This window comes from Babylonia areolata, chromosome 3 (assembly GCF_041734735.1).
Source record: "Babylonia areolata isolate BAREFJ2019XMU chromosome 3, ASM4173473v1, whole genome shotgun sequence".
NCBI classification, from domain to species: Eukaryota; Metazoa; Mollusca; class Gastropoda; order Neogastropoda; family Buccinidae; genus Babylonia; species Babylonia areolata.
In genome coordinates, this window is record NC_134878.1 from 22219400 (window position 1) to 22240926 (window position 21527).

The window sequence follows — 21527 nt, forward strand, 5'->3', positions numbered from 1 at the left end:
ACAGTCCTGCGTGGCACAGCAAGATTTGTAACATATTTGTAACATATTTGTTTTTCTTTTTATCACAACAGATTTCTCTGTGTGAAATTCGGGCTGCTCTCCCCAGGGAGAGCGTGTCGCCATACTACAGCGCCACCCATTTTTTTGTATTTTTTCCTGTGTGCAGTTTTATTTGTTTTTCCTATTGAAGTGGATTTTTCTACAGAATTTTGCCACGAACAACCCTTTTGTTGCCGTGGGTTCTTTTACGTGCGCTAAGTGCATGCTGCACACGGGACCTCGGTTTATCGTCTCATCCGAATGACTAGCGTCCAGACCACCACTCAAGGTCTAGTGGAGGGGGAGAAAATTTCGGGGGCTGTGCCGTGATTCGAACCAGCGCGCTCAGATTCTCTCGCTTCCTAGGTGGACGCGTTACCTCTAGGCCATCACTCCACTCACCACAAAAGCCTGTGCTGCTGAAGTCTGGTGCATCACCAAGGCACAACGAAAGCGTGCTGTGCGCAAAGCCCAAGCAGCATCCACTGGCATGACAACACCGACTAACTTGCGTCCCACATGTGGACAAGCCTTCAAGGCCCAGACTGGCCTGGTCAGTCAGCCACTGATCTTCCTTCTGCCTCTGGAAGCCATGGTCATCTTCAAATCCGAAGGACAAACATCATCACCATATTTCTCCTCACAGAAGCTTCTAAAAGTGTGGTGACTGTGTGGGTGGGAAAGATAGCTGGGCAGAGTGGTGGGGGATGACAACTGATCACATGACAACAGACTGGAGTGGAAAGAGGAAAGACTGCACGCTGGGCAGATTTCTTTCTTCAGCGAATGGTGTGGACAACCACTGCCCAGGACGCGAAGTCAAAGCAGGAGACATGCAAGTAATGGGTGCTGGCAGTGTATGTGCTAATTAATTCTTTCTCTTTACATTTGTTCAATGATTAAAAACAAAAAAGCAAACATACACACACATACATAATAGCTGCAATGTACACACACACGCACACACATAGACATACACACACTTTCACTAATGAGAGAGAAATTTTTAAACAGCAGATAGGCTGTTAGCAGCCATCAATATCACTCTTGAACACTGATTGTGTATTTGGTTTTATTGGCAGCAACAAATTCAACACTGAATTAATTAGCTTGAAACATTCCCTTTTGAGCGGAAACAGAATGGTGACAAGTTTACAAACATTCACAAGATAGCAAAATGCCAGCCTGAAAATCACAGTTGTCTGATCAGCACAGGTGTAAAAAACAAAAACAAAAAAAGAAGCGGGCAATGGCAGTTCTTCAATTTCAAACAACAAAAGGGCAAGTTCTGAATTTCTTTTTCTTAATTTTATTCATGTGTGTGTGAGTGTGTGTGTGTGTGTGTGTGTGTGTGTGTGTGTGTGTGTGAGTGTGCATGTTGTGTATGTGTCTCTGCATGTGTGTGTGTGTGTGCATGTGTGTGTGTATGAGTGTGCATGTTGTGTATGTATGTGTCTCTGTGTGAGGGTGGGGGGGGATACAGGGTGGGAAATGTGGAAGTGGTCAGCATTCATCTTAACAACAAAAGCAACAAAAAACAAAAACAAAAAACAAAAAAAACATGTTTTATGTTATTCTTCATTCAGTACAGTTAAAAAAAAAAAAAAAAAAAAAAAAAAGTAAATATGAGGCAAAGACCTCATGGTTCACGTGTAATTTCTGCTCACTTAAAAACAACAAGAGGAATGAAAACAGAGATGGGGGAGTGGTGGTGGAGGGAAGATATCGCCAGTACTTCCATACACAAAGATCCAAATCATACTTTGCCAACGATTTCAAATAAGTATTTGCTGAACCAAATGCTGTGTGCTAGAAACTGAACTAGGCCATCCAAAGCAGCCCAATTCAATCTCCATGTTCACTTTTCATCAGTCATAAAATAGACCATTCAATGTTCCATACTGTTGGTCTTCATCACGACTTTCCAGCTTTGACATAGCATAACAAAAGCCTCCAAATGCTTGTACAACACAGCACACACACACACACAAAAAAAAAAACCATTTTCGACAATTTCCTAGTTTAGGGTTATTTTCTTTTGCTTAATCCCAGGGCCTTTGGTAGGGGCATGGGTGTGCTTGTAAGCTAACTTGCACACCTCAGACAAAAATGTTTGCACAAGTATATTACATGCCAAGTTGAATTTACATATATACACACACATTTTCCCATGGACACACACACACACACAGATATATGTACATACATGACAATCAGTCCAGGGTCCTTGTGAGAGCAGAACAAAGTACAGGGGGACAAATATTTTGTATTTGTATTTCTTTTTATCACAACAGATTTCTCTGTGTGAAATTCAGGCTGCTCTCCCCAGGGGGAGCGCGTCGCTACACTACAGCGCCACCCACATTTTTTTGTATTTTTTCCTGCGTGCAGTTTCGTTTGTTTTTTTTCCTATCGAAGTGGATTTTTCTACAGAATTTTGTCAGGAACAAGCCTTTTGTTGCCGTGGGTTCTTTCACATGCGCTAAGTGCATGCTGCACACGGGCCCTCTGTTTATCGTCTCATCCGAATGACTAGCGACCAGACCACCACTCAAGGTCTAGTGGAGGGGGAGAAAATATCGGCGGCTGAGACGTGATTCGAACCAGCGCGCTCAGATTCTCTCGCTTCCTAGGCGGACGCGTTACCTCTAGGCCATCACTCCACTCAGCTCTAGCACTGTCTTTCAAACGCTGCTCTTTCCAGGATCGCCACATCCACAGCCACATCCAGGCTTTGTCCTGCCACACATTCTCAGCACCAAACTGCCTTGTTGGTCAAGAAATCAAGACATGTGCAAGTGCTGGTCAGTTTGATGCTGGCACTTTGGTCTTCGTTCACACAGTGTTCTTCACTTGCACATGATTTTGTTCTTTGTTCTGACACAATTTTGTTCTTCATTCACACTAAACTTTTGTCCTCCATTCACAGCTTCAACTTCTAAAGCAGGAACAGACTTGTGAGGTTTCTCAGTCCACCTCCATTCTCCTCTTGCGTGAGGGTCTTTCAGTCTGTGTGGCAGGTACAGTATGACTGCTGCTTGGTTCTGCAACAAAGATCACAACTGAATAAATGCACACATGTAGCCGGTGGGAGGAGAATCCTTTCACCACAGCTGACCACACTTCTGGTTTTCCAATGTCCTTCATTCATTGAAGGCACTGGAATATGGGGATGAGAAATGGAAAGTTAGGTGTCAAAGGAGGAAAAGACTGGATCACAAGGATATGGAAAGGAATTGTATGTTCTCTGAATCCCATCAGTACAAATAATCCCCTATCAGGTTGACAGAAGTCTACAAACCGTGTCTTTTCTTCCTTTCTGGATGACGAAGAACTGATCAAAATACATAGAACTAGTGGAAAAACTAAGAACAAACTTTGAAAAAAATTACAATTCCCTGGATTAGTTTGACTGATGTCAATGCAACTCAACATTCTTACATGAACAATAATTTGCTGGTGCAGCATCCACACAGAAGAATGAACTGCTCACAGGGAAACACACTTGCATGCAAACTCTTTCTCTCTCTCTTTTTCTAAGCTTGGAAAGTATTTTGATTTCACGGTTATACACACTGTCAATTCCATGTCAGGCCTTTGCAAAGATGGTACCTACCTGACATTTGCACACGAGCTACAATGGATTTCAAGACAGACATTTCACCTACTGATTACCAAGGATCAGATTCGTGTTAACAAAAATGATGTCAGAAAATGTGTAATATCTGAGCCTTACCGGTCATGCAGCACCGATATTTGGATTTGAATATATTTCTGAGAATTATCTGTTTTTACTTTGTTAAGATTTCAACATGAAAATTACACTTATTTCTATACTAAAAAGTTTGCAGATTGAGTCCTGGAGCCACCAAACTGTACATGTGTGCATGTGTGTGTGTGTATTTGCATGTGTTCGCGCGTACGAGTGCAAGGTATGTGCAAGACAGACTTTACCACACATCATTTCCTTTTCATTACTTCTCATTGGTAAGAGTCAAGGGAAATCTCCACTCTCCTTGCAGATAACAAGCCCTTTCATAAGGACTGCCATGATCAGTGCTGTTGGTAATGAAATGCTGGCGACAGTCAGTGCATCATTATGCCTGTGAATAACTGCGCAAATGCACAAAAGTTGTTCCTGTCTGGAGAACTCATTCTGTTTGCTGCTGTTGCGCAGACATAAACTGATGACGGTGGTTAAAACATTAGTATCTGCAAAGTTCTTCTCAAGCAAATGCAAACTGGAAAAAGAAAAAGTGTACTGTTTTCAAATTTCAGAACTTTTTAAAACCTCGAGATACAAAACCAAAGATTATAGTTCCAAGACAAACATATGCTTTTTGACTCACTTGTGTAAACAAAGTGAGTCTATGTTTTAACCCGGTGTTCGGTTGTCTGTGTGTGTGTGTGTGTGTGTGTGTGTGTGTGTGTCTGTGGTAAACTTTAACATTGACATTTTCTCTGCAAATACTTTGTCACTTGACACCAAATTAGGCATAAAAATAGGAAAAATTCAGTTCTTTCCAGTCATCTTGTTTAAAACAATATTGCACCTCTGGGATGGGCACAAAAAAATAAAAAATGAAGTCTAATTATATGCAAACTGCATTTACTGTTATATTTATATTTTTTGTATTCTCTAAACTTGGCACTTTGATCTGATATTCTGACCCAACAACAAGAGCAGTCATTATTATCATTTTTTTGTTCAAACAGGAACTTCTTTTGCTAAGCATGGAAGTTTTATTTATTTTGCAAACGTTTTGGTGCAGATAGTAAAAAAGGGAAATTACTCTGTAATTAATGCTAGTTTTTTTGTGTGTGTGGAAGTGGCACAGTCACAAACCACTCATCAACAGCAGTGTGTAAGGCTGAAAGACTGTCTGATATTCATTTGCCTGAAGCCACTGCGACCAATGTTTGCATGATGGGATTGAAAACACCGCAGTATTCCATGAATATTTAACTTTTCCCATCTTTTGTATTGTCACTATGATTGTTCTGATGATGAATGATGATCATGATGATTATCATCATCACTATCATTATCATCATTATTACTACTGTTGTTATTGTTTCTTTCATTTTTTAAATGGTTAGAAAACAATCCTTTGTATCAATGTAATCTGAAAAACCTGAGTACCAGTTAACTTCAACAGTGTCATATTCCATGTGTGGGAAAATACTTTGTCATGCGACTGAGAGAACAGAACCTCCAAGGCAAGGGTTTTTGTTTTGGTTTTTGTTTTGTTTTTTTTAAGCACAAAAAAGAAAGAAACAAACAAAAAACAAGAGAGGCAAGGCCTTCAAGACTCACTTGTGATAAATTAAGTCCCCTAGCATTAATTACAGAGTAATTTCCCTTTTTTACTATCTGCACCAAAACGTTTGCAAAATAAATAAACATTTCATGCTTAGCAAAAGAAGTTCCTGTTTGAACAAAAAATGATAATAATGACTCCTCTTGTTGTTGTGTCAGAATAAGAGGTCAAAGTGCCAAGTTTAGAGAATACAAAAAATATAAACAGTAAATGCAGTTTGCATATAATTAGGCTTCTTTTTTCTTTCTTTTTTTGTGCCCATCCCAGAGGTGCAATATTGTTTTAAACAAGATGACTGGAAAGAACTGAATTTTTCCTATTTTTATGCTAAATTTGGTGTCAAATGACAAATGTCAATGTTAAAGTTTACCACGGACACACAGACACACCGACACACACACACACACACACATACAACCGAACACCGGGTTAAAACATAGACTCACTTTGTTTACACAAGTGATTCAAAAACCATACCTGCAACAGGATGGGGCCACAGAGCCCCACAGTCGTTGTCAGGGCACCGGGGGTTGTCTCTGCTGTTGCTGAAGTAGCGCTGTGCACAGTGGTGATGCAGCTTGACACCGCACTCTTCACATGACTCACCCTGGAATCGTCACACACGCAAGATGTGTTTTTTGGCGTTGTTGATGTTGTTTTGTTTGTTTTTTGACTCACTTGTGTAAACAAAGTGAGTCTATGTTTTAACCTGGTGTTCGGTTGTCTGTGTGTGTGTGTGTGTGCGTGTGTGTCTGTGGTAAACTTTAACATTGACATTTTCTCTGCAAATACTTTGTCACTTGACATCAAATTTGGCATAAAAATAGAAAAAATTCAGTTCTTTCCAGTCATCTTGTTTAAAACAATATTGCACCTGTGGGATGGGCACAAAAAAATTTTAAAAAAGAAGCCTAGTTATATGCAAACTGTATTTACTGTTATATTTATATTTTTTGTATTCTCTAAACTTGGCACTTTGACCTCTTATTCTGACACAACAACAAGAGGAGTCATTATTATTATTTTTTGTTCAAACAGGAACTTCTTTTGCTAAGCATGGAATTTTCATTTATTTTGCAAACGTTTTGGTGCAGATAGTAAAAAAGGGAAATTACTCTGTAATTAATGCTAGGGGACTTAATTTATCACAAGTGAGTCTTGAAGGCCTTGCCTCTCTTGTTTTGTTTTGTTTTTACAGACAATTCTCTCCCTGCTAACACTTCTGTCAAAAAGATTCAGCGACAGCTGTTGGACAGGATCTCACTGTCCCATTTTCTTTTCTTCCACAAGGTGGGGTGGTGGCCTAGAGGTAACGCGTCCGCCTAGGAAGCGAGAGAATCTGAGTGTGCTGGTTCGAATCATGGCTCAGCCGCTGATATTTTCTCCCCCTCCACCAGACCTTGAGTGGTGGTCTGGACGCTAGTCATTCGGATGAAATGATAAAGTGAGGTCCCATGTGCAGCATGCACTTAGCGCACGTAAAAGAACCCACAGCAACAAAAGGGTTGTTCCTGGCAAAATTCTGTTGAAAAATCCACTTCAGTAGGAAAATCAAATAAAACTGCACGCAGGAAAAAATGCAAAAAAATGGGTGGTGCTGTAGTGTAGCGCTGCAATCTCCCTGGGGAGAGCAGCCCGAATTTCATGCAGAGAAATCTGTTGTGATAAAAAGAAATACAAATACAAACAAATACAAGACTAACTAAACCCCAACATGTAGTATATTTGATTTGCACGATAATGAATATACCTTTACTTGTAGCTGTTATTAGTACACAGCAAGATTTAGCCAATTAGAAACAAAAACATACACATTCACTTGTGACTTTAATTCCGCAGGATGCTGAACAAAACATATTAGTGGATGATTATGAAAGTTTTATTTTGTCATTGATGTTATCCATGTGATCATTGTATCTGTGCACTCATGATGTTATGTGTTGCAATGTCTTGTATTCTCAATATTTGGTCTATTTTTTTTTCTTTTTTTTTAATTAAAAAAAAAAAACAAAAAAACCCAACTAAACCCCAGGCCACATTTCAGGATCAAGAGGGGTTAAGGGTCGGCATCATTCAATGCAGAGAGTTTAGAGCACTGGATTTACAACCTGCAGGACTGTGAAATTTGGGAACTATTTTCAATCTCCCAGGTCAAGCTTGGTGCACAACTCCTATGGCTTTAATTAAATTCCTTCAAGCAGAAGGTCAAATATGTGCACTGAAGATCCCAAAACCAAGTGAGCATTCAAGTGACTGTGGACAAACAAATACCAGCATGCAATTTCCCCTGTAAACACACAGAGCATGCAACTATTCCCTGAAATCAAATTATGGTAACCTAAATGACAGGCTAAAAACAATCTGTAAAAGTGAGAACTTAAGCCAACAACTGCAGGGGAAGAAGTGCGTGTGTGGTGGGTTTTTTTTTTTTCTCTTCTTTTTTTCCTGTTGTTGTTGCTTTTGTGTTGTATATTAGATGACTGAAATTCTTTGCAAAATCTCTGAAAAAGAACCAAGAACATGCAAAGAATACACCATCCATTCTTAGCAATTCACGGGAGGTTTCTTCCTTTTGAAAGTTATGATAGTTTAGTATGAAAAATTAAGCTGAAATGAACGCTGATACAAAGTTAGACCTTTGTCCTTTTAAAAAAAAACAATAAAAAAACTTCATATTCTTCTCATCAAGCAGCATTTTAGCCTCAAATACTCTTGGTTCTGTTACAATCAATGTAAACTGCCACAACTCTCCACTCTTTTCCATTCAGTCAAGTTGCTGCATGCGTGCAAGCAGCTGTGTTGAGGGTGCGTGTGCATGTCAGAAACACACAGAGAAGGGAGAGAATCATTAGAGCAATGCTTAAGAAGGTATGGATTGTTTCCCTTGATAGTGAGTGTCTCTCACTGAATAGCACTATTGACTGTGCGAGTGAGGTGTGCAAGTTGTTCTCAGAAAGTGCACAGAACCACAGCTGTGCATCACTTGGGGTCCGGAACTGGCAGAACTTTGCAGCCACTGGTAACAGCAAATGTGGGTTCTTTTCTTACTGTGAGTGGGAGTAATGCCATTTTGGCCTTCACTGAAGATTTATGAGTTGACCCCTTGCTATACAAACAGTAGCAACTTCAGTTTATTTCAAGTTTTCTTTTCATCACTTCCTTCAGTTCTGATTAAAAACCTGCAGCGGATCAAACCCAAGAAGTAATTTATCCTCTGTATGAGTGCAGCCCATTCAGACACATACACACAACCCTCCCTACCCACCCCACCCCACCCCACTAGACTAGCGTGAAAGGACAAGTCGAGTGAAGCCTAAAAAAAACACCATCATTGCACAGACAGCACAGACTTTGAGCTGTGTCTCACCTTGAGGACGATCAGGTTGCAGATGTTGCACACCTTGACAGAGTCTGGGTACACCTGCTGGATGTACTGGTTCAGCTCCAGAATGCTGCGCACCGACAGGGACACCTTGCCCTCCTTCTGTGACACAAATCTAATCATATTGATTATCGCCCAGCCAACAACCGTAAAGGGGCCATTTTAGGGCTGGATACCCATCAAGTCTAAAAACCAGTTAAAAGTCAAATCTAGCGAAGGTACCTGCGATGTGGTTATAGTACTTGATTCAACACCCATTCACTTTTGTGAGGATACCTGCAGTGTGGTTATGGTACTTGATTCCAGATCGATTCACTTTTGTGAGGATACCTGCAGTGTGGTTATGGTACTTGATTCAAGATCGATTCACTTTTGTGAGGATACCTGCAATGTGGCTATGGTACTTGATTCAACATCCATTCACTTTTGTGAAGATACCTGCATTGTGGTTATGGTACTTGATTCAACACCCATTCACTTTTGTGAAGATACCCGCAGTGTGGTGATGATACTTGATTCAACATCCATTCACTTTTGTGAAGATACCTGCATTGTGGTGATGGTACTTGATTCAACACCCATTCACTTTTGTGAGGATACCTGCAGTGTGGTTACGGTACTTGATTTAAGTTTTTTTAACAACCATTCACTTTTGTGAAGACACTGCAATGTGGCTATGGTACCTGATTCAACACCCATTCACTTTCGTGACGACACCTGAGATGTTGTTACAGTACTTGATTCAACACCCCTTCCTTTGTTGGTACTTGATTCAAGATCGATTCACTTTTATGAAGATACATGCAGTGTGGTGATGACACTTGATTCAACCCCCCTTCACTTTTGTGAATTTACCTGCAATGTGGCTATGGTACTTGATTCAACATCCATTCACTTTTGTGACGACACTTGCAATGTTGTTACAGTACTGGATTCAACACCCATTCACTTTTGTGAAGATACCCGCAGTGTGGTGATGATACTTGATTCAACATCCATTCACTTTTGTGAAGATACCTGCATTGTGGTTATGGTACTTGATTCAACATCCATTCACTTTTGTGAAGATACCTGCATTGTGGTTATGGTACTTGATTCAACACCCATTCACTTTTGTGAGGATACCTGCAGTGTGGTTACGGTACTTGATTTAAGTTTTTTTAACAACCATTCACTTTTGTGAAGATACCTGCAATGTGGCTATGGTACCTGATTCAACATCCATTCACTTTTGTGACGACCCCTGCGATGTTACAGTACTTGATTCAACACCCCTTCCCTTTTGTGAAGATACCTGCATTGTGGTGATGATACTTGATTCAACACCCATTCACTTTCGTGACGACACCTGAGATGTTGTTACAGTACTTGATTCAACACCCCTTCCCTTTTGTGAAGATACCTGCATTGTGGTGATGATACTTGATTCAACACCCATTTACTTTCGTGACGACACCTGAGATGTTGTTACAGTACTTGATTCAACACCCCTTCCCTTTTGTGAAGATACCTGCATTGTGGTGATGATACTTGATTCAACACCCATTCACTTTCGTGACGACACCTGAGATGTTGTTACAGTACTTGATTCAACACCCCTTCCCTTTTGTGAAGATACCTGCATTGTGGTGATGATACTTGATTCAACACCCATTCACTTTTGTGACGACACCTGAGATGTTGTTACAGTACTTGATTCAACACCCCTTCCCTTTTGTGAAGATACCTGCATTGTGGTGATGATACTTGATTCAACACCCATTCACTTTTGTGACGACACCAGAGATGTTGTTACAGTACTTGATTCAACACCCCTTCCCTTTTGTGAAGATACCTGCATTGTGGTGATGATACTTGATTCAACACCCATTCACTTTTGTGAGGATACCTGCAGTGTAGTTATGGTACTTCGATTCAAGATCGATTCACTTTTGTGGATGTACCTGAAGTGTGATTAAGTTATTAGATTTAACAACCTTTCACTTTTGTGAAGAGATACCTGCAGAGTGGTAACAGTATTTGATTTAATGTCTGTTCACTATTGCGGTGTTACTTAAGTATGGTAACAGTACTTGGACAGAACAAGCACCCTTGCCGGAGTCTACATCAGTGGATCACGGTAAAGAATGTGTCATTAAAACTTGTTTTATCATGAATTAATTAGTGAGATAAATAGTTACCTGCAATATTATCATTATCATTTAAGTTGTTGTTGCTGTTGTCAGTGGTGGAGGCAGTAGTATCAGTATTTTTGTTTCTTTTATTAGTTTTGTTCTGCACTTCAACTTTCCTTTTCATTCTCAAATACTGTGTGTATTTTCGCCATCGCATCTGTTGATTGTTTGTGACACGTGAAAGAACACGATATAAGCTCTGGCTTGTTGTTGCTAGTTTTCCTTTTCCATTAATGCACGCTGTATTTTGTCTTGTTTCTTGATATCAAAAATGTTTAAAAACCAACATTACCTGCAGTATCCACTGCTCGCTGCACAGACGTTCCAGGAGGTACTCTGCGTCTTGCTTCAGCATCTTTTTGTCCAGCCGTTCCACAATGTTCAGTGCTGCCCGTGACCCCACGCAGCCTTCCGTCTCCACTATCATTTCCACCTGCCATCAATGATGAGTTTGCCATGTACTTACTATTGTATTGTATTGTATTGTACTGTCTTATTCTGTATTGTACTGTACTGTATTGTATTGTACTGCATTGTATTGTATTACTCTTTTTGTCACAACAGATTTCTCTGTGTGGTGTTTGGGCTGCTCTCCCCAGGGAGAGAGCACATCGCTACACAGACAGCGTCACCCTTTTTTTTGTTTGTTTAGAATGCCTAGGTGACTCACACTGTTTAATTTCAAAATATCTTGGCTCATTTCTTTTTATTTACTGCCAAACTCAGACTAGTGAAAGAAAAAAACTTGTTCTCAACAGGTGAAATGAAATATGTCAAGCATCTGTCGTGTTGTTCCCAGTTTGAATGTAACTCTTGATCTCGATCTCTTGTTTTAAAATCCAGTGGAAGGATTATCCTATGCACACACACAAAAAAGATGAAATAAAACAACTTCCTACAAGCAATATCAAAATCTACATACTAGTTTTTTGAAGAACTCCAGTTCATTGGCAGTGTAATCCGATGACAGACGTGTGATATTGTTCTCCACATTGTTAACCTGCACAACACAGAAACACTCATCACTAGCTTATGTTGTTAACCTGCGCAACACAAAAAAGCTCATCGTTAGCTTACAGTCATATCTACTGATCATATCAATGAAAACAGTTATGGTCATTATGATAAAGATGACTAAGGCAACAGAAGTAATAGCAGTGTTTCTGTTCCTGCTGAACTGAGAACACTGCTGAATTGCAAGCAGTGTCTCTTAGACCATTTACAACGGGGGATGGTGATTCACTGCCAATGCCAAGACAGCTGACATGGGACAAACCTCCAGTCATGTCATGCATGATTAACACTGTGACTAGTGCTCTCACAGGTATTCCTGTCAATGCAAGGTGGTTACCTCACTGAGATAAGACTGACCTTACAGGTCAGGATGTCAGTAAAGGGCTGTCACCTCACTGAGGTAAGACTGACCTTACAGGTCAGGATGTCAGTGAAGGGCTGTCACCTCACTGAGGTAAGACTGACCTTACAGGTCAGTATGTCAGTGAAGGACTGTCACCTCACTGAGGTAAGACTGACCTTACAGGTCAGGATGTCTGTCATCATCCTTGATTTGGACTTCCTCTGTGGACTTCATTACTTTTCTTTACAGTTCAGCAAATCAATTACTCCCCTTAAGAATTAAAAAAAGAAAAAAGAAAAAGAAATGCACTTAAAATTCTTTCCACTGTTCTTTCCAGCAAAGCTCAGCAGTCGAGGGATTACTGGCACTCTCCTTTAGACAGAATTCAAATTGTCCCCATTTCCTGTCCATCACCTCAATTTTTAGCCATCCTGTTTTCATAAACATTTAAAAAAAATTTTTTTCCCAGGTGCTATCTACCTGCGCTTATTTTCCTCCACTATCCCTGTTGCTCCATACTACAGGGTTCACAAGGAGTTAAGGACCGCTGGGGAACTTGAAAAATTTTCTTCTTGGGGGCATGGTGAAATGATGCTGGATTTCAACAAACAATGGTGTTTGCAGCAAATATAATGAGCACCACTCATAACCAGAACTACTTTCTTGCACATGTACTTCCATTTTTTTTTACAATGAAAATCCAGTCATTCCTTATACATTACTGAATAACTAAATTTCTTGCTCAAACACTGATTTCTAAAACATAATTTTTAAGTTCATGGTGCATGTGTGCCTGAAACAGCTGTTTGTGTATTCGATCAGAGGCCAGGCCTATATGATACATGGCCTGCATGATTTAATATCATTTCTGGATTCTTTCTAAAATATTTTTAATTTATACCTGTTTTATGAGAACTTTCTGTTAAGCTGAATATAGTGTATGGACCAGTTGACTGGATTCAATTCTTTCTAGAAATAGGGCATTTCTACACGGCAGCCAACAGTCCAGAATATTCTACAGGTGAATATTAAAACAAACATACTTTATTTCCAGACTTTGGAAAAAATTCCAAAATAAACTAAAGTTAATATCTTATTTTCTGGAATTCTGGAGAAAAAAAATTAAAAGCCTCACAAATATGTGAATCTGTGTATGACAAATTCACTACAACAGTGCAAGTCCAATCACAACTGATACTTTTATTTGGTCATTAAAATTTGTCACTGAAGTCAATCCAATAAAACAGATATTGAAATGGACACAGTACCAGACAGTAGTAGTTGGTGCTGTCCTGCTCACAAATGCCTTTCTTCACTTCAAGGTGGAATGGCAGAATTTCAGTGTTGATTGTGCGAATGAAGGTGACCATTTGCTGATTCCTCTCTTGTTCAACACTGCTATAGGGCTCTGCAACAAACAAAAACAACAACAGATATATAATGAATTTGTTGGTATAGAGTCTCCCATTCAGGATACACACAGAAGAAAGTTTCAGTTTCAACTTACTTGCATATATACTATTTAATGATGTGTATGACAGTGTGTGTGTGTGTGTGTGTGTGTGTGTGTGTCCATAATTATATATATATATACATAAACTTATTAGATTTTAACTTCACTGAGACTAACCTGAATACTGTTCACAGCAATGCTTGTACAGCTCTTTCACCTCCTTCCCCTTCTGCACGCTCTTTGTCATGAAGGCTTGCAGAAATGCTTTGTGTGCCTGATTCATCTTTGTATAAATTCTGTCAAGACGAGAATAAAAAAATTATTTTCAAATCAATAGACATTAATTCTGATAAACAGACAGATGGGTGAACAGACATTACAAGTTTAAAAAAATATTTACAATTCATAACTGTTACTGCATTGTACTTTTGTGCTAGTTTTTATTTGTTTTGAAAAATATATACCACCATGAAAACAACATAAAACAGAATAACAACAAAACAACTTTTGGTAATTTTTCATATGCAAACATCTAAATTCATATACATCTATAGCTATCATATCAATACTCATACAGTACCATAATGAAAATACGCATCAATTTTTTTTTTTTCTAAACAAGCCCTTTCGCTAGTTTCACTTTCAGTTTGAAACGTCTATTGATTTCACAAGTGCCTGAATAAATCCAACTGAAGTGATCTCATCATTAAATATAAGCACAAATAAAGATTTATCATGCCAGTAAGTTATCAAAAAAGCTTACAAACTTACATAATGTAAGGTAAGTGGCAACCCTTAATGCTTAAACATTGTGTGTCTCTAGGTATTATCAAAATCCAACCAGTTCTTTTGCATTCCAAACCCAAAAGGCAATCAAACCAGACAATCCAATCGTCAACAGCTATCTACGTTTAACGTTTTCTCTCGGAAGGTGTGTGATACATAAACAACAACTGAATTAGGGCGAAGGGCAAGGTGGTTTTAATTAAAACACGTACCTTTTACGCGTAATTTCTACTTCTTGGGTGGAGGGGTTCGAGAAATCTGTCAAGTCGCGCGATTAAGATATTCCTTTTTACCTAAATAAACCAAAACTGCCGAAGCTACACAAACAGAAAATAAAGCATGACAGCGAATAATTTATCATCTATCCTGCTCCAGAAAACACCAAATTGGCAACTGGTAATATTTCACAATCCTCCACTTTCACCCATATTTACTGAGGCATGCACACAATAAACAGACACACGCTCATCCACACATCATTACAGTATCCACATATCAACACAGTATCATTATCAGTATGAGTATCAGTAGTTCAAGGAGGCGTCAGCACCAGTATCAGTATCAGTACCAGTATCAGTATCAGTAGCTCAAGGAGGCGTCACTGCGTTCGGACAAATCCATATAAGCTTACGCTACACCACATCTGCCAAGCATATGCCTGACCAGCAGGTTAACCCAACGCGCTTTGTCAGGCCTTGAGAAAAAAAAAAAATAAATAAAGAAGTAAATAAATATTTGAATATGAATAAAAATAAATAAATAAATAAATAAATAATAATAATAATAATAAATGAATAAATAAACAAATAAGCAAATAACAATATCAACACAGGTTACATGAAAAGGCAATATACAGTTAGCATGTTTCAACAGTATTGTTATAATTGCTCAAGCATGTGTGTTTTGGTGTTTGTGATGTAATAGACCGAAACAAGACAAACTTTACACAGATTTCAGATTTAAAGAACTGCAAAGGAAAAGGAATACATGGGTGTTTTGCTGTGGTTTTGGTTGATTTTGCTAAGTTCTGTGTAAATAACAATCCCGATTCTGCACCGGAAGTACACCTCTTGTGCGTGGAAAGTTTGCATTTGATCGAAAAGATGGCGAATAAGCTTCACGTGTTGAAGGCAAAATCAGCCTGGAAGAAAATTGATATACCCACTGGGGATGACTTTACAGACCTAATTGAATTCCAAGAACTATCAGATTATGAATTTTTGGAAGAATCGGTAAGTACATGCGCAACTTTACGAAAAATCCGCAGAGAATCACGATTGGAATTATGTCAATCTAAGACCAGCGAGAGAGTGAAACTAAAATGCCATTCTGAGAGTGTGAACGTGAAGTTATTTATTTATATATGTTTAACTGTGTGGTTGGGGGGGTCTATGATCACCGTAGTAGTGTAATGAAACAATGCCAATATCCACTATTTTTCCTCGCAAATTCAATACCAAAATAATGAATCAGCCACAAAGGAGTGGAGGGGAAGAAATGTGGAAAAAGCCGATACTTCATACATTCTCGAAGTGTCAGGGTTAATGTGATTTTCTTTTTACAAATAATCTTGCTATGTTCAGTGTAGATTCAGTAACACGATCAACATCAGTTTACTTATCTGTTGTGGTTTGAGGATGCCAGGTATTGAATTTTCATGATTCCACAATCCACCAGTTGCAGACATGGAATACAACAGCTTAAAATGTGCGTGCTTGATTTTATGCATGTGTATAGTGAACAAGCGATGATGTCATGAAACTTGGATTGTCAGAGTTATTTCCCATCATTTTGGTCCACTTTAACAGCACTTAAGTTGATTCAACTATCCGACTTGCTCGAGCATCTCATGCTCTTAATCGTTTAACAAGTGTAAAATAGAAAAGCAAAGGAAAATAGGAAGAATGTTGACAAGCTTGATCTTGAAACAAGATGTTCATACATCGATAAACTTAGCTTTTTGAATGGCTTCAACCAGTACGATTCAGTTGAGAGTGATTGTGTCTGCGTGTGTCACTTTCACTCTGTGTGTGTGTGTGTGTGTGTGTGTGTGTGTGTGTGTGTGTGTTTTCTTTGATTTTATGCCTGTTCACTAACAAAATTTAGATCAGTGGCTTGTGAGCATGTGTTTGTTTCTGAGTGGTGTGTCAATGTGTCTAGTGTGTTAGTGTGTATGAATGATTCACTGTGTGCTTTGTGTGTGTGTTGTGTCATTGTGTGTGTGTGTGAGTTTGTGAATGTGTTCCACTGTGTGTGAGTGTGTGTTGTGTTAGAGAGAGATAGAAGGAAGGAGAGAGAGAGTAGTGTGTGTGTGTGTGTATGTGTGTGTGTGTGTGTGTGTGTGTGCATGTTTGTGTGACTTATGTATGAGTTGGGTGGGGAGGCTAGTTTCAAGCTATGTGAGCCAACAGCTCAAGCACACATATACAGACCCACACTATCACAGCACAAAACACACACACACACACACACACACACACACACACACACAGAGAGAGAGTACAGGGCAAATTTCACATTATTTCACCTTAGTTACTGATAGGGATAAGATGCTGTCTCCCCCGCCGCCCCCAAATTGGAATTGTACACACATGTTCTGTTAGTGTGCTGTCAGTGTGCCACGGTGTGCTTGTATGCACTGATCTAAACAAAATTTAGATGATTAGCTTGTGAGCATGTGTTTATTTCTGAGTGGTGTGTCAATGTGTCCCCAGGTTTCCATTTACTCTTTTTGTATACATTCTGAAGTGGGCAAGTTTTCATGAATGTTCTGTGTCTTTTGTATTCATCTGACATTTGCCTCAAGTGAAGGATGGAATTTTCACTTCAGCACACATTGTAGTCCCACTTTTTCTCCAATATTGAATCCACAATCAGCAAGAAAAGTTCCCCAAGCGGAAGTTTATTTTAAAATCCACTTTCCTCAGTTATGTGCTTACAAGACACTTGTTCACCTTCCCCAGTCTTTTGAAATGAATGATGTAAAACCTTTTGGTATTATACCTACACATCACTGTATGATTGTGTTTGTAATGAGAATCTGTCATGTCTCATGCATGAAGATTAGATGGTCTTTTCTTGAAAATTTCAAAGCAATCAATTATTCCTGCTACTTGTTACCCAAAGTATTCCACAAATTGATGCCACATACATGATTGTAGACACAGTCTCATTTAAGTTATGATCAGCATCTGCCGACAAGAGGCGCCTCTTGCCTTGTGGCAGAGAAGGCAGTAAAAATTGTTATGCTGTCAGAAAAATCACAAAACTGCGATATTATGAGTAGAATTTCAACTTTTCAATATTTCCTCTATTCTCCACTCGTTTGTTTCTGGTGTTTTCTGTTATTTTCACTCTGTTGTGCCCATGGAGAAGAGATGGGGCCCAGCAGGGTGAGACTTGAACATATCACAGGCAGGCTTACTTGAAAACATAAACCTTTTATGTTGACCTTTGCAGTTAATTTCTCTCTCTCTCTCTCTCTCTCTCTCTCTCTCTCTCTCTCTCTCTCTCTCTCTCTCTCTCTCTCTCTCTCTCTCTCTCTCTCTCTCTCTCTCTCTCTCTCACACACACACACACACACACACACACACACACATCAACACATGCATACACACACAAACTCACACACACACGCACACACACTCAGACACTCAAGTTTTAATGAATTTGGTGAGTCTTAAAAACGTGTTTGCCTACAGAAAATATTTATCAGGTAACAATCACAATGTTTCATGAATATTAGTAAAAATGGAGGCACTTGAAGATAAAATCAAATTCATGTGAGCATCACCAACACTAACACTGTGACAGTATATGAGTATTCATCATTTCATGTCACTTTATTTCATAAGTTGTTTTTTGTTGTTTATCGTTGTTGTTGTTTGGGGTTTTTTTTATTACAAATATGGTATTCTGTTGGAATTCCATTTGGTTTTCCAACACTGTTTCAACTGACAAACAGTGAATGAGTGATTATCAATCTAACATTTATTTATTTATTTATTTACTTTATTATTTTATTTTATTTTTTTAATAATTGATTATGAAATAATTTGTCCAAGCCAATTAATTGATATAATCTTTCTCTTTTAAAATCCCTTTTACAGTGTTTACAAAACATAATTCCTTTGATATAATGATTTTATCAGTAGGGCATATCTTTTCAAAATCATCCCTTATCCTTTAAAAACAGTAATAACACTGCGGTAATGACATACCTAGATAGCTATCTATCTGTCTGTCTATCTATCTGTATGATCTCTGTGTATGTTGCTGCTTTTTTGCTGTTGTTGCTTCGTGTTTTCTTCCTTTTTTCTTTTCTTTTTTTTTCTTTTTTTTTCTTTTCTTTTCTTTTTTTGTTTGTTTACAAGGTGGGGTTTTATCACAATTATTGTAATAATTTTTCATGGAAAACTATATTCTCTGTTTTGTTGAAAAGGGAACTACCACCAGTACCACTACCAGTGCTGCTCCTACAGTTAATGGTAGCACTCCAGCCTCAGAGGGAGAGTCACAGAAGAAGAAGAAGAAGAAAAGGAGAAAAAAGAAGAAGAATGGAGAACAGAAGCAGGCTGTTTCTAGTGCCTCTCCCAGTGAGATGATGGATGATGGCGAACCAAGCAGTGTGCAAGAATCACCAGATGGCAAGTGCTGGTCTTTTACTGTCTGGAACATTAACATAATGCAGTATCAGAAATATAAAATAAATAAATTGAATAATCATTGAATTTATTATGATTGCAGTCAGTGAATGATTATTCTTGATTATCATCACCAAGTGATGACATCAGTGATCCTCTATCATAATTGGATGATGAAATTGTGCTTGGTCAGTACAAAGAAAACTGTAAGCAAATGGAACATTTTAAGGATCTCATGATTCAAGTAACTGTAAAGTGCAAAATTTGTCAGAGTAACATAAAGAGTATCGTCAGGCCTCAGACTTTGTTGTCTCTGTCATAATACCTGTGTCTGTCTCTGTTTTTAGTGATGATGGTATCATCTGTGTATGAGTGAGTTGGAATTACTGCAGGAAAGTCTGTCTTTTCTTGTATTTTAATCCCCAGCATGTACACCCTGCTGAAACAGATGCTTGTGCTCTTACTCAGTCACATAGCACAAAAGGATTACGGCAGGATAAACCCATGGATCTTCTTTATGGAGAACTGGTACAGGGAGAACATTATATATATATATATATATATATATATATATTTGCAGACTCCAACTACACTATGTAGATGTCTGCAAGAGAGACCTGAAGGTCTTGAATCCACTTGAACACCTGGGAAGCTGTAGCCCGAGAATGGTCAAGTTCAAAGTGACTCTTGAGGAGAAAGGCTGAAAGCCAGACAGACAGACAGACCAGAATCAGACTCTGTAGCTGTGCACTGTGTGGGAAGGTCTGCCACTTCCTTATTCAGTCATTGGCCTGTCCAGCCACACCTGACGCTGTATCAGTCACCACACACAGCACAATTCCATAGTCTCCAAAGACTGGCAGATGCCTGTCTAACCATTGCTTAATTCCTAGATATTTATACATTTTATCTTACGTGTTTTCTGAGTAAAAGTTCTCAGTCTTGTCCACTTTCTGCTTGCTTTTTTTTTTTTTTTTTTTTTTTTATAACATTTTTTCTTACGTGCTTTCTTCAAAAGTTCTCAGTCCTGTCCACTTTAATGCTCCCAGAAATAGAGTGGATAAAAGACGGGTGTGTGTTATGGAAATCTTGCAGATGTCATGGGGTCATGGAAGGAGCTGGGCGTGTCCCCAGTGCTGCTGCAGGCCCTGAGGGAGGAGGGGTTCACAGAGCCGACGCCCATCCAGGCCCAGGCCGTCCCCCACGCCATCCTGCACAGGCTGGACATCATTGGGGCCGCACAGACTGTGAGCACCTGCTTTGTTTATGCAGTACCTTATTATCTCCAAAAAGAGAGAGAGATTTGTGAAAAACGTGTGTGTTGCGGTATGCCAGCGAGAATCTGTGCGTTTGTGTGTATGTACGTTCCTGAGTGCATGTTGCAGGGATGCGTTTTCTGGAGAGAGTCATGGGTGGATGGGTGGTTTCCAATCGTCAGATGCAGGAGTGTATTCTGGCATGTGCTTCCATGGGGGTGGGTGGGGTGGGGGGTATTGATAGGGGAGGTGGGGAGTGTGGAACGAAATGTAAAGCGCTTTGAGCAGTATTTCTGAAGGAACACGCTATATAAATGTCTATTATTATTATTATTAAAACACGTAAATGATACATTATATCTTTTTTCATTAAATATAGATATTAAAATACAAAATGTTTAAATGTTAACTTAAAAATAAACCACATGTACAATCATCATTGTCATGCACATGCAATAATCACAGTGGACATAAAGTGGTTTACTCAGCTTTTTTCAAAAAAAGAATTTTTGTTTATCTTTATCTAGTTCAGTAGTTGAAGATTTGTTAGCAGTATGCTCCATTGATGATGATAGTGCCTTACTGGTGTGCATGCACGCGCACACAACACACATGCACGCGCGCGCGCACACACACACACACACACACACACACATTGATGATGATAGTGCCTTACTGTTGTGCATGCACGCGCACACAATAGACACACACACACACACACACACACACACATGCATGCACACACACACACGCATGCACACACGCACACACACGCACGCACGTTCTTTGCATGCATGAAATATATATGTCTTAGAGTAGAAAGCAGGATAGTATTGTTGGTGTTTAAGGTCCACTATCAAGGTTTTGTGTGTATGTGTGGTGTGTCTGTTGCAGGGGAGTGGGAAGACTCTTGCCTTTGGTTTGCCCATCCTGGAACACATCCTGAAAAATCCTGTAAGCTGAGCGTGTTTAAAAAAAAAACATGTGGATGATTTGATGCATCATTGCAAAACATTTATTTGTCTTTTGAAAGATACACTGTATCTGTCAGAATAACAAACTGTTGTGCAAACATAACGGTTACCATTTTTTTGATTCAGTCTAATATTGTCATCT

The 21527-nt window shown here is 39.1% G+C and overlaps 2 protein-coding genes across 4 annotated transcripts in view; one reads left to right on the plus strand and one right to left on the minus strand.

Moving 5' to 3' along the window:
• Positions 1-1121: 1121 nt before the first annotated feature.
• Positions 1122-14863, minus strand: LOC143280501 (non-structural maintenance of chromosomes element 1 homolog). Of its 3 annotated transcripts, XM_076585164.1 has the most exons (8): positions 14725-14863; positions 13904-14022; positions 13542-13681; positions 11839-11916; positions 11209-11349; positions 8728-8844; positions 5838-5967; positions 1122-3083 (listed from the first exon to the last, which is right to left on the minus strand). In XM_076585164.1, exons 2-8 carry the CDS (start codon positions 14007-14009, stop codon positions 3007-3009), a joined length of 789 nt encoding a protein of 262 aa, XP_076441279.1. In that variant the 5' UTR covers positions 14010-14022; positions 14725-14863; the 3' UTR covers positions 1122-3006. The 3 variants fall into 3 exon arrangements, with proteins under 3 accessions (XP_076441279.1, XP_076441280.1, XP_076441281.1); XM_076585165.1 differs by lacking the exon at positions 5838-5967; XM_076585166.1 differs by lacking the exon at positions 13904-14022 and having other exon boundaries at positions 14725-14810.
• Positions 14864-15614: 751 nt separating this feature from the next.
• LOC143280503 (ATP-dependent RNA helicase DDX24-like) overlaps positions 15615-21527 on the plus strand; it is a 33443-nt gene continuing 27530 nt past the window's right edge. The window contains exons 1-4 of the mRNA XM_076585167.1: positions 15615-15744; positions 18954-19158; positions 20251-20402; positions 21306-21365. Of these exons, the coding sequence (XP_076441282.1) occupies positions 15616-15744; positions 18954-19158; positions 20251-20402; positions 21306-21365 (546 nt within the window). The 5' untranslated portion in view covers position 15615. The remainder of the gene's footprint in view (positions 15745-18953; positions 19159-20250; positions 20403-21305; positions 21366-21527) is intronic.